Source organism: Indicator indicator, chromosome 23 (assembly GCF_027791375.1).
Source record: "Indicator indicator isolate 239-I01 chromosome 23, UM_Iind_1.1, whole genome shotgun sequence".
NCBI classification, from domain to species: domain Eukaryota; kingdom Metazoa; phylum Chordata; class Aves; order Piciformes; family Indicatoridae; genus Indicator; species Indicator indicator.
The window spans coordinates 244931-260153 of NC_072032.1; the positions used below are offsets into that span (position 1 = coordinate 244931).

At 51.9% G+C, this 15223-nt stretch overlaps 1 protein-coding gene across 1 annotated transcript in view; it reads right to left on the reverse strand.

Annotated features, from left to right (window-relative positions):
* The window catches only part of POLR1A (RNA polymerase I subunit A), a 43493-nt gene that overhangs the window by 19068 nt on the left and 9202 nt on the right, over positions 1–15223 (reverse strand). Inside the window, exons 7-19 of the mRNA XM_054391513.1 lie at positions 14227–14313; positions 13486–13588; positions 12350–12509; positions 9923–10096; positions 9607–9729; positions 8596–8823; positions 6355–6609; positions 4720–4911; positions 3822–3965; positions 2302–2485; positions 1046–1128; positions 799–957; positions 370–468 (exon numbers count right to left, since the gene is read on the reverse strand). Coding sequence (XP_054247488.1) covers positions 370–468; positions 799–957; positions 1046–1128; positions 2302–2485; positions 3822–3965; positions 4720–4911; positions 6355–6609; positions 8596–8823; positions 9607–9729; positions 9923–10096; positions 12350–12509; positions 13486–13588; positions 14227–14313 — 1991 coding nt within the window. The remainder of the gene's footprint in view (positions 1–369; positions 469–798; positions 958–1045; positions 1129–2301; positions 2486–3821; positions 3966–4719; positions 4912–6354; positions 6610–8595; positions 8824–9606; positions 9730–9922; positions 10097–12349; positions 12510–13485; positions 13589–14226; positions 14314–15223) is intronic.

Below are 15223 nucleotides of genomic sequence, written 5' to 3' on the forward strand. Positions count from 1 at the left end.
AGTGGAAGTATGGTACAGAGGAATCAGACTCCAAGAGAGGCCAGGAGAAGCTTCCTCCTGCAGCAGGACTGTCTGTATGACCTGCAGCATTCTCTCCCAAAAGGATGTCTCCTGATTCTACAGAGCCCAATGCAGAGGGCACCAATTCAAACCCAGAAGGTTCACTGAATGTGGACTCTCCTCCATCACTCACTGAGCTCTTTATCACAATTCTTCTACAATTTCTCCATGCCAAAGGCCTCTCTTTTCAAAAGTCCAGAATAAAAATCTTGCTGTGGTATCAGCTATCCACACAAGAGCTTCTAAGTAGCTCACACTGCAGGACAAACCTCCTAAGAGAAGCAGATGCTGAGTATTCAGCTGTGTTACCTGCATTGTGTTCACAGTGGATCCTTTGGCTCCTGACTGCACCATCAGCTGCAAATTGTTCTCTGGAAAGCTCCTGTGGAGACCTTGGGGCATGCAAACCTAAAGAGTTGTGGTGGGGCAAGGGAAACAAAACCAAACCACTATTAATAAAATAATAAACCAACCCAATTGCTGCAGAAGGCTTTAAGTAAGTGAGATGCTGAGCGACCACAAACTATTCAGCATTTTATAAGCATCTTGAGTATCAAACTATCTTCTCCTTCAGGGAGGACAAGGCTGGGATAGCAAGGCAGCATGTGAAACCTCATGCTAGAGACAGATGGAGAGCTTCAGCCTCCAGAAGAGTCAGGCAGCCCTCAGCACCATTCCATTAACTCAATGAGAAAGTCTCCAGACCAGATTAGCAAACACAGGTGCCCTGATGCCAACCTTGTTAACTTCATTGTTGTAATTGTTCACTTCCTCCTTGAACTTCAGATCAACCATGTTGAAGTCCCTCTGGTCTTTGCAGAGATGGGCATCCTGCCATTTCCCCTGCACCTCCTCACACAAAGCTGCTTCTGGCAAATTAAGAGCAGCTCTAACAGCCTGAAAGTAAAATACAGGGAGGTTAAACAGGGCAGGACTGCAAACAGTTTCAATGATGGGAAGAAAACAAATCCTGCAAGAGACTTACCCCAACTCCACCCTGTCGTGACCTCTCAATGATTTTGTCTCTTTTCTCATCTGCTTCAGGCTTAACTAAGATATCTTCAATCCCTGTGAGAGACACAGAGCACAGAGATTCACAGAAACCCAGCATGGTGGGGCTTGGAAGGGACCCAGGGAGATCATCTCACCCAACCCCCCTGCTCCAGCAGGGACACCCACAGCACCTTGCCCAGGTGTGTTTGGAATCTCTCCAGAGAAGGAAACTCCACAACCTCTCTGGGCAGCCTGCTCCAGGGCTCCAGCAGCCTCACACCAAAGAATTTTCTCCTCGTGTTCAGATGGGACCTCCTGGGTTCCAGTTTGTGCCTACTGCCCCTTGTCCTGTCACTGGACATTACTGACAGGAGGTCTGGATGCATCCCCTTGGCCCCAACCCCTTAGCTCTTGCTGAGCATTGAGAAGATCCTCTCTGAGTCTGCTCTTCTCCAGGCTAACAGCTCCAGGGCTTTAAGTTTCTCCACATCACAGAGACGTTCTAGTGCCCTCAGCATCTTTGTGTTCCTCTGGTGGAGTCCCTCCTGCAGTTCCCTGTCTCTCCTGATCTGGAGAGCCCAGAACTAGACTGCAGATGTGGCCTTGCTAGGGCAGAATATAGGGGGACAAAAACCATTCTCAGGCTGCTGGCCACACTCTTCTGGATGCACCCCAGGATGCCATTGGCCTTCTTGGCCACAAGGGCACACTGCTGGCTGTGGGGAATCTGTTGTCCTTCTGCACTCCCAGGTCCTTCTCCACAGAGCTGCTTTCCAACATGTTAGCCCCTCACCTGTACTGGTGCAGGACTCTCCCCACGTCCTATGTTGGGACAGGCTGAGAGAGGTGGGGCTGTTTAGACTGGAGAAGGCTTCAGGGAGACCTTAGAGCAGCTTTCCAGTGGGGAGGGACTTTTTACAATGGCTTGTAGTGACAGAACAAGTGCAATGGCTTAGAGCGGGAAGAGGGGAGATTAAGACTGGAGATTAGGAAGAAATTCTTCCCAGTGAGTGTGGTGAGACACTGGAACAGGTTGCCCAGGAAGGCTGTGGATGTCCCTTCCCTGGCCAGGGAAGGATGAGGCCTTGAGCAACCTGGGCTAGGGGAAGATGTCCCTGCTCTTGGCAAGGGGGTTGGAACTGGATGATCTTGAAGGTCCCTTCCAACCCAACCAATCCCATGAATCTATGGTGTCCAACAACACCTGCTTTGTAACTGGGGAGGTGCTGCAGTCCCTGTGGCACTCACCCATGGTGAAGCCCCTGTAGAGCTGCAGGTAGGCAGTGAAGAGCCGGCCCAGGCACGTCAGCACCTTCCCACTGGTGGCACCCCCATAGAGCTCATAGCAGCAGTGGACCAGGCCATAGGCAGAGCTGCCAAAGTGAGCTTTGTCCAGGACTCCACACAGCAATTCCCCATTTCTAATAACTACCTGAAAAACAGAGCACAGCTATTGAGGAAAACAGAAAGGGTGACCTTGTTGTGATCCCTGCAGGTGTTACGGGGTGATCCCCATGTGAACAGTTAAACATGGTCAGGGTAGTTACACACAGCACTGAGAGCAGAAATAAAACCTCTAACACCATGTGTAATGTCCCAGCTACACAGTCAAACAATGTCACAGAGCCCAAGAATGTGAGGGGTTGGAAGGGACCTCCAGAGACCATCCAGTCCAACCCCCTGCCAGAGCAGCATCACCCAGCGCAGGGCACACAGGAACACATCCAGGAGGGGTTGGAAAGTCTCCAGAGCAGGAGGCTCCACAACCTCTCTGGGCAGACTGCTCCAGGCCTCCAGCACCCTCACATGGACAAAGTTTTCCCTCCTGTTCCCACGGCACCTCCTCTGCTCCAGCTTGCCCCCAGTGCCCCTTCTGCTGTCCTTGGCCATCCCTGAGCAGAGCCTGGCTCCAGCCCTGCACATCTTTATCCCCAGCCATGAGGGCAGCCCTCAGGCTCCTCCGCTCCAAGCTCCAAGCCCCAGCTCCCTCCTCCTGACCTCATAGGGAGATGTTCCACTGCCTACAGCAGCTCTGTGGCTCTGGGATGGACTTTCTCAAGCAGTTCCCTGAGGGTCTTCTTGATCTTAGGGGCCCAGAATTGGACACAATATTCTAGATGTGGCCTCACCAGGACAGAGCAGAGGGGCAGGAGAACCTCTCTAGACCTATTGACCACAGCCCTTCTAATGCACCCCAGGATGCCATTGGCCATTGTTGGCTCCTGAGCACCCTTCTGAAGTCCATCAGGACCCCCAGGTCTCTTTCCTCAGAGCTGCTCTCCAACAGGTCAGTCTCCAACCTGTCCTGGTCCCTGGGGATGTTATTCCCCAGATGCCAGACTCTGACCTTTCCCTTGTTGGATTTCATTCAGTTTCTCCCCACCCAGCTCTCAGCCTGTCCAGGTCTCACTGAACGGCAGCACAGCCTGAGGGGTGTCACCACTCCTCCCAGTTTGGTGTCATCAGCAAACTGGCTGGCACTGCCTCTGTGCCCCCAGCCAGGTTGTTGATGAACAGCACTGGTCCCATTACTGACATCTGAGGGACTCCACTAGCACAGGCCTCCAACTAGACTCTGTCCTATTGACCATGGATTAGGCAGGATCAGAGCAGAGCTTTTCCTGGTACCCAGCCCTATCCTCTAATCACCACTGTTGTTTGTACCTGGTTTCCCTTGGCCACACTCCTCCTTCCCTTCCCATTCCTCTGCTGCCTACAGCATTTTGTTACAGCCCTGCCCAGACTCCAGAGCTGCTGCCCCAGCATACCTGAGATTCACACATGGAGTCCAGGTTCAGACATCTGTTTGTAGGTCCCTTTACCCAGGCTCTTCCTCCAATCTTCGCTTTCCCAGTCAAATTCAGTGGGACGTGGTTTTCTGGAATGATGTTTATTAACAATGTAGAGACAACCTGTGAGAAGCAGGCAGAGTGGAAGGAGCCTAGGTGTGAGATGCAGGAGAAGAGCAGTATCTTACACACATTTTTCCACTAATAGCAAAGCTTTAAAGGCTTGGAAATCTGCTGTTTACAAGACAGGAACATCCCCTTGCTCCTCTGCCTTTGAAAGATCAATGAGCTGAGACACCTCAATATGCAGAAGCAGATGGCACCAGGTATTTTTCCAGTAATGAGAGATATCCACATGGATATGGGAAATAAAGAGCTGTCTGCTGGGTTTCACCAGACAAACTGGGAGAGAACTTCCCCTGCTCTGCTCTGAGATGTACCACTTGGACTGAATGTTCAACTCTCTTCAATAGCAGAAAGTGGAGCACTCACCTCAGATATGACATCAACCTAAGGATCCACCCAAAACTCCAGCACAAGAACCTTTCCTTACAATTCTAAGTTCAGAGATTCAAAAGCACTGCCTGGAAAAGCTTAGTTTACTATGAGCGACAGATTGCTCCTCTGCTCCCACACCTGTGAGCTGCAGCACTGCACTTCCACCAGGGACACTCTGCAGAGCAGCAAGCAGCACAAGTTCTCCTCCAGCACTGTCACTTGAAATGGAAAGTGACTCTCAGTAGCACACCCTGAGGTGTCTGCTGTTAGATGCTGGGATCTGGCTTTTCAGCAGCTCCCAGCAGCACTGGCTCCAGCATGAGCACCCTGCCCGCTTTGGAAGCAGCAGCATTCCATAGCCCAGTGCACTGGAAGCTACCTGCTTTCCTGTCCACAAGCGCTGTGGTTTCATGATGGCTGGAGGAAAGGTTTTAATTCTTCCTGTCTTGTCTGTTAGCCCTCTGTAAACCAGCTCCATGTACTGCTCCCTGGTGAAGCAGCATCCCCGGATGGTCATGCTGACCCCAGAAATCATGTGGTCCTGGATCAAGCCAGGAAGTGGCTTCCCATCCTGGAGAGGTAACAAGAAAGAGAGTTGGAAAGGAGTAGTAACTGATCTGCTAGCAACTTCCAAAGTTATTCTAGATGGATATTTCATGACAGAAGACAAAGAAATCATCAGCCTAGCACAACTCTGCTAAACCTCTTCTGGACACTGACATAGGAGCAATGGCTTCAAACTAGAGCAGAGCAGATTCAGATTGCATGTTAGAAACAAGTTCTGCATCAGGAGGGTGGTGGAACACTGGAACAGGTTGCCCAGGGAGGTGGTTGAGGCCCATCCCTGGAGATATATTCAAGGTGAGACTGGACAGGGCTCTGGGCAACCTGAAGCAGTGGAGAATGTCCCTGCTGACTGCAGAGGGGTTAGACTGGATGACCATTGGAGGTCCCTTCCAACCCAGACCACGCTGTGATTCTGTGATTAAAAGGAACAGGACTGTTGGGGTGTGCTGGGCCTCCTTTAGATGAAGGAAACAAGTGGAGGCAGAACAGAAACCAGGAATCCATTTCAACGATCCATAAACAGACTCCTCTCTGCCTCATCATAGAATCACAGAGGGGGTTTTTCATGAGGGTGTCCAGAGCAGGCCAAGGGGGAATGGTTTGAAGCTGAGGCAGAGCAGGGTTAGACTGGAGCTGCTGGAGTGAGTCCAGAGGAGGCCACAAAGATGATGCAAGGGCTGGAGCAGCTCTGCTGTGAGGACAGACTGAGGGAGCTGGGGGTGTTCAGCCTGGAGAGAAGACTCCAGGGGGGACCTTAGAGCTGCCTTCTAATAACTGAAGGGGTTCTCCAGGAAGGCTGCAGAGGGGGTTTTTCATGAGGGTGTCCAGAGCAGGCCAAGGGGGAACGGTTTGAAGCTGAGGCAGAGCAGGGTTAGACTGGAGCTTAGGAAGAAGTTCTTCAGTGGTGAGACTTCAGAACAGGCTGCCCAGGAAAGCTATTGCTTTCCTGCCTGGGGTTGTTCAAGGCCAGGTTGGATGAGGACTAGTTGAGAGGTGTCCCTGCTTGGAACCATCTCCTCTGCTCCTGTCCCTTACCACCAAGGAGCAGAGGCTGTCCCCTCCTCACTCCAACCTCCCTTCAGGGAGCTGCAGAGAGCAATGAGGTCTCCCTCAGCCTCCTCTTTTCCAGCCTGCACACCCCCAGCTCCCTCAGCCCCTCCTCTAGCCCAGGGGCTCCAGGCCCTTCTCCAGCCTCATTGCCCTTCTCTGGACAGGCTCCAGCCCCTCAATGTCCTTCCTGCAGTGAGGGCCCAGAGCTGAACACAGCACTAGAGCTGTGGCCTCCTCTATGGTGAGCACAGGGAAATGGTCACCTCCTGTCCCTGCTGCCCACCCTGCTTCTGATCCAAGCCAGGAGGCCATTTGCTTTCTTGGCACATTCCAAGCCAACAAAAAAAGATCCAAATGCCTTCAGGTGTTAGTAAAGCTCTCTGGAAGCTGTCTTTACCTTTGGAACCAGATACTGCTCATCAGTGAAGGCCAAGGTGTAGGCTTCTGCTCTGCCCAGCTCGCTCTGTGGGAAGTGGGCGTTCATCTCATCGCCGTCGAAGTCAGCGTTGTAGGCCTTGCAGTTGGCATAGTGCAGCCTCAGCACCTTCTCCCCGGCCAGGATGCGGGCACGGTGTGCCTGGATGGAAGGCCTGTGCAGCGTGGGCTGCCGGTTCAGCAGCAGCACGTCCCCGTTCTTGATGTGCCGACACACCTGGCAGAGAGGGACTGCTGCAGGGACCCTCAGCTGACAGGGCACACACCCAGAGCATCTCTGGGCTAGAGTCTACACTGTGCAGAGGGCTGAAGGGAATCGAGAAAACTTGCCCCTGAATCACAGAACATCAGGAGTTGGAAGGGACCTCCAGAGACCATCCAGTTCAACCCCCTGCCAGAGCAGGGGCACCCAGGGCAGGGCACACAGGAACACATCCAGGAGGGGTTGGAAAGTCTCCAGAGCAGGAGACTCCACCACCTCTCTGGGCAGCCTGCTCCAGGCCTCCAGCACCCTCACAGGGACAAAGTTTTCCCTCCTGTTCCCACGGCACCTCCTCTGCTCCAGCTTGCCCCCAGTGCCCCTTATGCTGTCTTTGGACATCCCTGAGCAGAGCCTGGCTCCAGCCCTGCACATCTTTATCCCCAGCAGCCCTCGGGCTTCTCTGCTCCAAGCTCCAAGCCCCAGCTCCCTCAGCCTGGGCTTACAGGGAGAGATGTTCCACTGCCTACAGAAGCTCTGTGACTCTGGACTCTGCCAAGCAGTTCCCTGAGGTCCTTCTTGAACTGAATGCCCTCTGCTCTCTACCAACCTACACACTAAGCCTACACATCACCCCACAGACCACTGTCATCCAACCAAGCCAACAGCAGAAGCCACACTCTACCAATCCCTCTTCTCCCTTGGCAGTACAGAGACCAAAGGCTGGAAGACAATTTGTAAATGAGAAAATAATCTATTTACCCAAAGCCACTGGTCTGAACTGGTAACACCTGCCATCACTCTCCCAGTACTGGGCATCCCAGAACAAGGTATTCATATAATCCAGTAGCTGAAGCAGAGGCCAGGGATCTCCAAGTTACGATTTCAGGTTTGAGTCTGACATAACAGAGTGTGAATAGAGAGAAAAGAGTCCCTCAAAACAGTCTCGTTTTCACTTCTGCCAGCAGCAGCCACACATCCACTTCAGTTACTGCCAGCAGCAACATGAACAGCTCTCTGCACAGCCTAAACACTGCTCCCTCTGCCTCTGGGACAAGTTCCACAAGCACTGACACCACAGAAATTGCCAGTCTGAAATACTAAAGATTAAATATTACATCCCTACCACAGCTCCACTAGAGATAGGAATACACGTATCAGACACTGTAAAAAGATGATTTATCACCAAAACCTTTGCCCTAGCAGGAGAACAATAAATTCTCAGCTCTTGCAAGGGACAGAGCCAAGAACTTTCCAAGGCTGATTAAGCTGTAACACAAAAGTGAAACCCCCCCAGCACTACAGGCAGCAAGTGTGCCCCAAGTGTTAATGGTGGCACAGACGGGCAGCAGTGTGCTCACTTCTTGATCTGTAAGTTGTAAACCAAGATGGTGATGGGAAGATAGCCCCCAGGCTGTAGCAGTCAGTGCTGACACACAGAGCACTCCCCCCTGGCTGCAGAGCACACACGGGGCAGGGCACTCTGCTGCACATACACCCATGGGCACCCCACATCACCTGCTGGTGCTGCACCTGTCCTTCAAGGACACTGAACTGCAGCTCTCTGAACTGCCACTCAGAAACTACAGCAGAACATCTGTTATACTTCAAAAGGAGAGGAAAGAACCCCAGCAGCATTTGCTGAGGTGGGAAGGCAGGGCTGACTGCAGCATTTTATACTCCATGCTGTAAAGACCTCCCAAGAACAGCCAGCTGCAAAAGAAAGCCTGCTCTGCATCTTGGCAGGATGTCAGCACTGCCTGTTAAAGGAGTAAAACTGGGGATGGAGAAGTGGGGTGAGTAGTATCTGATGAAGTACCAAGCTTGTCTCCCTACCACACTCCTCTCTTTTCCTCAGCCACCTACCAAAAGCCAAGGTAGCCCTGCCCTTGGAGGCTCTGCCAGCAGGCCCACTGCAATCAGCAGCAAGGTCAGCAGTGTTACCACTTAAACTAAACTAGCAGAGGGGTAGGGGGGCTCTGACAAGCCCTCTGTCACACTTACAATCTTCAGGCCTGACTGGGGAGCACCTGAAGAAGGAGTGAGGAGCTGCTTAGCTATGGCTTCCCGTTGGGTCAGGCTGGTGGCGCTCAGCACCGTGCGAGATCCATCTTCACTGATGACCATGGAGGCCCCAGGGTGAGCCTTTGGGCCGTTGATAACAGCCTGCCTCAGCTCTTTGACATTCCAGGGGGCGACTGGCTGAGGGTAAGTCAGTTTGGTAGCAAACACCTAAACAGGAGGGAAAAGAGGTGAGAAGTTAACACCTTGTTCAGCTTTGCCTTGAAGTAGTATTGGGTTGCTGAGGAAGCAGTGTCAGGTGGTAACTGATACAAGGCCAGCAGAAAGGACTTTAAGCTCTTGGATGCATCTGCCCCTCAACTTAATGCCATGACAAACAAACACATTTCTGTTTTCAAACCCCCTACCATAGAACAGGAACACCACCTTTTTACCATTTTCTACTGCAGCCAAAAAGGAAAACTCAGTTGGCATTGGAAAAGAAGAAAGGATGATTTTAGGTTCTGCAAATACCCCAAAAATACAGAGAAAAAGCGGGGTATCCCCAGCCCCAAATCTGCAGACAGGCAAGCAGGAAATATGGTAACATGAAAAGCTCAAGTCCAGGCCAGGTGTCATCTCTGTGTGGGTAAAAACTACTGAGGGTGAATGAAGTTGGTGACATGACTGTGGCCTTTCCTGAACGGCTGCCAGAGCTCCTCCAGCATGCACTGCACAGGGGAAATAGGATCTGCTCATGCACAGTTCATAACCCCAGGAAGCAAGGGCAGCTTTTTTTGGTACTGGCTCCCAGATGTGGTGCTCAGCACACCAGCGACAACCTCCTGCTCTGTACTTATTACTACAGCAGTAGCACACAGCTATGACACACTGGGGAGGAGAGAGTCCCACTGAGCCAGAAAATCTCCACATTTAGCTAGGTAGGTGGAAGTGTGTCAGTGGAGTTCAGGCCTCAGCCGCAGCAGAAGGAAGCCCTCCTGTGTTTGTGCTCACCATGGGGATGCCAATCTCGTTGGTGCCAATGTACATGTCGGGGCAGATGACGGAGCGGGCGGCGAAGTCCACGCGCTTGCCCATCATGTGCTTGCGGAACAGTCCCTCCTTCTTCTCCAGCAGCTTCAGACACAGAGGGGCAAGGTTAGCATGGCAGAGCCTGCAGCCACAGCCAGGCTGCTCCAGACCTGCCAGTGCTGACACCATCAGAGTGCCCTCACACTGCCCACAAAGACTGCACCTTTTCCTTATTCCCGCAGTTCCTCCTCGCTGTGCCACGAAGCCCAGAGCCCCTCAGGCCCTGCCTGCTACCCACCTGACGAATGCCAGGGTACTTCTCTGTCGCCAGTTTGTCCATGTCGCTGTCAAACACGATGTTGACGTGGCTCTGAAGACGAATCCAAGCGTTGTACAGCTTATCTGCAAGAGTCTGGCCTGGAACTGTCGTCAGGATAGAACGGTCCAGAGCTTCATCGTTCTCTCCTGCCTCCTACAGAAACAGGAGTTAGAAACTTGGCCTGATGCAACCCCTGCTGCCTGCTAGGCTAAAACTGCAGGGCTGAACAGCAAATCAACACTGGCCACTCTTCTGCACCCCATTAAAGACACCAGTTTGGTTAAAAAACTGAGAGGATTGACAATGTGAAGCTAACTCCCAAATGATTACAGCCCAGTGCCTCAGACAGGCCTGCTGCATGTGCCAGAGGGTAAGGGACATTCCTCTTTCCAAAGGAGATGTCACTGCTCAGCCTGTCACTCACACAGGCTACAAATCCCTGAGCTACCACAAAGTCTTCTTAGACAAAAAACGATGTAAATGCAAACACAACAGCCCTCTGATTCCAGTCTAAAGTCAGTGTCTCACTCCCATCCCAAACTCAGGAACCTTCTGTCCCACCACCAAGATGTTTAAAGAAGGTCACCTAGTGGCTAAGTTCTGAGAAAAGAAGAACATTCTCAAAGCCAGCAGTGCCCTCCTGCAGCCCAGCAGGCAGCTGTGCGCTGGGCTGCAGCCAGAGGAGTGTGGGCAGCAGGGCAAGAGAGGAGATTCTGCCCCTGAGCTCTGCTCCACTGAGACCTCACCTCCAATCCTGCTTCCAGTTCTGGTGTCCCCAGCATGAGAAGGACACAGAGCTGCTGGAGTGAGTCCAGAGGAAGCCACAAAGATGGTGCAAGGGCTGGAGCAGCTCTGCTGTGAGGACAGACTGAGGGAGCTGGGGATGTTCAGCCTGGAGAGAAGACTCCAGGGGGGACCTTAGAGCTGCCTTCTAATAACTGAAGGGGTTCTCCAGGAAGGCTGCAGAGGGGGTTTTTCATGAGGGTGTCCAGAGCAGGCCAAGGGGGAACGGTTTGAAGCTGAGGCAGAGCAGGGTTAGACTGGAGCTTAGGAAGAAGTTCTTCAGTGGTGAGACTTTAGAACAGGCTGGCCAGGAAAGCTATTGCTTTCCTGCCTGGGGTTGTTCAAGGCCAGGTTGGATGAGGACTAGTTGAGAGGTGTCCCTGCCCATGATGGGGAGGTTGCAGCAGATGCCTCTGAGGTCCCTTCCAACCTGAGCCATTCGAGGATTCTATGAAAAGGGTTTGACACTCCAGCTGTACCTAAGCTCAGATGAAGCTAAGTCCAGTATCAAAGAACCCTCAATAACGCAGCTTATTAATGATGAGAAGAGGCACGGTGCCATACCACTCATGTGCCCATGGGAGCTGGTTGGGAGCAAACAAGCACTGATACTAACCAATGTGATTTGGTAATGTTTAAATTCTATTTAGATATTAATGATCAAAACCAACCATGATCACAACTGGCTCTACTTGGCTTAAAAGACGAAGTAGCTTTTCTGACCCTGCATCAATTTTAACTGAGATGCTACAAAATCACAGAATAGATCTGACTCGGAGAGACCTCCAAGCTCCTCCAGCCCAACCCTCCACCCAGCACTCCAGGCTCAGCACCAAACAATGGCCCTAAGCACCAGTTCCACAGGCTGTTGGAACACCCCCAGGGATGGGGACTGCAGCACTGCCCTGGGCAGCCTCTGCCAATGTCTGAGAACCCTTCCAGTGCAGAAAGATTTCCTGAGAGCCAGCCTGAGCCTCCCCTGCTGCAGCTTGGAACCATCTCCTCTGCTCCTGTCCCTTGCCCCCAAGGAGCAGAGGCTGCCTCCTCCTCACTCCAACCTCCCTTCAGGGAGCTGCAGAGAGCAATGAGGTCTCCCTCAGCCTCCTCTTCTCCATCCTGCACACCCCCAGCTCCCTCAGTCTCCCAGCTCCCCCAGCTCCTCTAGCCCAGGGACTCCAGGCCCTTCTCTGGTCAGGCTCTAGCCCCTCAATGTCCTTCCTGCAGTGAGGGCCCAAAGTTGAACACAGGTGTGGCCTCAAGGTGTGGCCTCCCAGTGCTGAGCACAGGGAGATGGTCACCTCCTGTCCCTGCTGCCCATCCTGGTTCTGATCCAAGCCAGGATGAAGGCTGGTGGTGAACTGTTTGTGCTGTACATGTTTTGTTCCGCAGTAAGAGGAGCCCTTTATGTCTCACATACAGTCATCTAACACAAAAACCAGTTCAAAGGAGTGTGTGTAAGATGTTTTTCCCTTTGCACCAGATGGATGAGTGGAAGAGGCATGGGTAACATCAAAACCCTATGCGAACACCTCCAACAGTGCAGGCAGGACAGGTTTAACAGGAGCCTCACTGCACCTGAGCCATGCATCCAGCAAGCAGAGTCAGCCCCCCAGAAGCTCTTACTGTTTGTATCTCCTCTGGGAGCTTCAATGGCTGGCACTTCTCTTTGGCCATGAACACCAGGAGCTTCTGTATCAGCTTGGCGTCCCTCATGACGGCCAGCAGGTTGACGGTCTGGCCGTTGGTGAACAGGCGGTCCCCCAGCCGGTTCACAGGCCGGTACCTGCAGCACAGACCGGCACAGCCTCTTCAGGGGCAGCACCCACAGCAGCGTGGCAAACACCATGCAACACAGCCCCCATCCTACTAGGGCCTACAGAGCTAGGGTGGCTACAGGATGGCTGGAGAGGGGCCTTTTTCAAAAGCATGTGGGGACGGGATGAGGAGTGATGGCTTCCAACTGGAAGAAGGGAGATTTACATTAGGCATTAGGAAGAAACTCTTCCCCAGGAGGATGCTGTGGCTCTGGAATGGAATCACAGAATCATAGAATGGTTTGGGTTGGAACTGACCTCCAAAGGTCTTCTAGTCCCAACCCGCCTGCAATAAGCAGAGATCCACTAGATCAGGTTGCCCAGAGCCCTGTTGAACCTCACCTTGAATATCTCCATGGATGGAGCCTCAACCACCTCCCTGGGCAACCTGTTCCAGTGTTCCACCAGGTTGCCCAGAGAAGTTGTGGAACCCCAGCAGCATTCAAAGCCAGGCTGGATGAAGCCTTGAGCAACCTGGTCTGGTAGAAGGTGTCCCTGCTCAAGACAGGGAGTTGGAACTGGATGATCTTGAAGGTCCGTTCCAACCCAAACCATTCTGTGACTCTAATTGTTCACTGAAGCAAAAATAATCCCCAGAAACTAGCAGTGAGCCCTTAACAAGTCACATGTGAAACTGGGACAGTGCTAACAGAGGAATGATTCTTCACAAGCAGCTCTACCAGCAGCAGGCAGGTAGTGCTCTGTAATGATTTCCAATACTGATACAAAACACAATTGTTTTAATAATTAGTATTTCAGTCTTTTACCAACTAATAAATAAACTTAGCAGCAGTTGCTGCTGTGATTTTTGTTAGTTATGTAAAGACTGCAGTGCCATTTCAGCAGAGCAGTGTTGGCACTGCAGGTGTCTGCATCTCTGACCCCTGTGAACAGCATGCACTAAGCCTCAGGGTTGCCACAGATTTTGGGGGGACACAATTTTACCTTGAAGGTGGAACCACAAGTAGATCTAAAAAAAACATGTCTGGACTGAATCCTGAATTCTCCTGGGGATCCATCCCAGGGAAGAGGTAACGCAAAAAGAAACCTGAAAAGACACATCAGAAGAGACAAAGGCCTGAGCAGTGCTGCAGCTGGGGAATCCAAACCCACAGACCCTCCTGGGCAAGTCAAAAGCATCTACTAAGTGAAATACCAGGGAGCTTGTTAAAACCAAACCATTCAGGCACAGAGAATCACTGGTGTCCCTTTTGGTCACACAGATGATGTTTTTAGAAACAACTCCCAACAGAAACATGGAGTACAGCAAGGGGAAAAAGCACAACAGCAGGAAGAAACAGCTCCCAGATGCCAGCTGTGACCCACACATCAAATTGCTTTGGTTTCTGCTGGCAACTGCAGACAGAGGCAGCCTGCAGGGAGCTCAGGAGACCACTGGACACATTCCCAGTCTGTAATCAAAGGATCTGTGGGAAACATTAGATGCAGCACCATATGAACACCAAATCCACTGTGGGGAGCCCCGGTCTGAGAACAAATCCCAGTCTGATCAAACCACTCATTGAATCCAGCTCTCTGCACTCACCTCCCACCAGCTCTCCAGTCACATCTGCCTGCTAGCCTGGAGCCCTTTAGGCCAAAGGCCAAGATTTGAGGAGTCCAGAGGGCAATGTTTGCAGACTGTCCAGTAAATGATACAGAAATCAAAGTAATGTTGCTCCTTACCTTCATTCTTCCACAGAGCCATGATGTACTGCTTGGCAGTGATGGGTGTCAGGTAGCCTCTCTTCCCTAGCTGGCTATCATCAAGAGCTGAGAAACAAAAAGGGAGAGTAATTTTCTTTTCTTGAGAAGTAAAAAAAAGTGTTTAAAAAATATCACCAAAGGTTACTTTGAATTTTATTTTTGCTTATAGTAAGTGCTCCCAGCTCAGAGAAGGAATGAAAACACATCTGAAATACACTGACTGACATCCACACAAAGGTATCATGAACATGTTTGCTGTGGGGATATGAAACAACTGAAGTAAAAACCATCTCAGTATTAAAAAAGGAAGCCATCTCTGTGACTAATGGCACCAGTGGTGTCTCCCAGGGCTCAGTGCTAGGGTCTGTCCTCTTTCTTTATCCATGATCTGGATGAGGACATGGAGGCACTCTCAGTAAGTCTGCAGATGACACCAGGCTCGGTGGCTGTGTCCACCTGCTAGAGGGTATGGAAGCTTTGCAGTAGGATCCAGACCGGTGAGAGCCATGAGCCAAGGCTCATTGTGTGAAGTTCAGCAAGGCCAAGTGCCAGGTCAGGCACCTGGGTCACAACAACCCCATGGGGAGCTACAGACTTGGGGATGTGTGGCTGGAAAGCTGCAGCTCGGAGAGGGACCTGGGGGTGTTGGTTGGCACTCACTGCCCATGAGTCAGCAGTGCCCAGGGGGCCAAGAAAGCCAAAGGCCTCCTGGCTGGCATCAGAAGCAGGGTGGGCAGTAGGGACAGGAGGTGACCATCCCCCTGTGCTCAGCACTGGGGAGGCCACACCTCGAGTGCTGTGTTCAGCTCTGGGCCCTCACTGCAGGAAGGACATTGAGGGGCTGGAGCAGGTCCTGCCCTTCCTGCTGCCGAACCCAGCCCTGACACTGTGCTTCCTCAGCCAGAACTCCAGGTTTAGTCTAGTATTTAAAGCACAGATTAGCAAAGAGAGCAAGATCTCTACATGAATCTTTTGA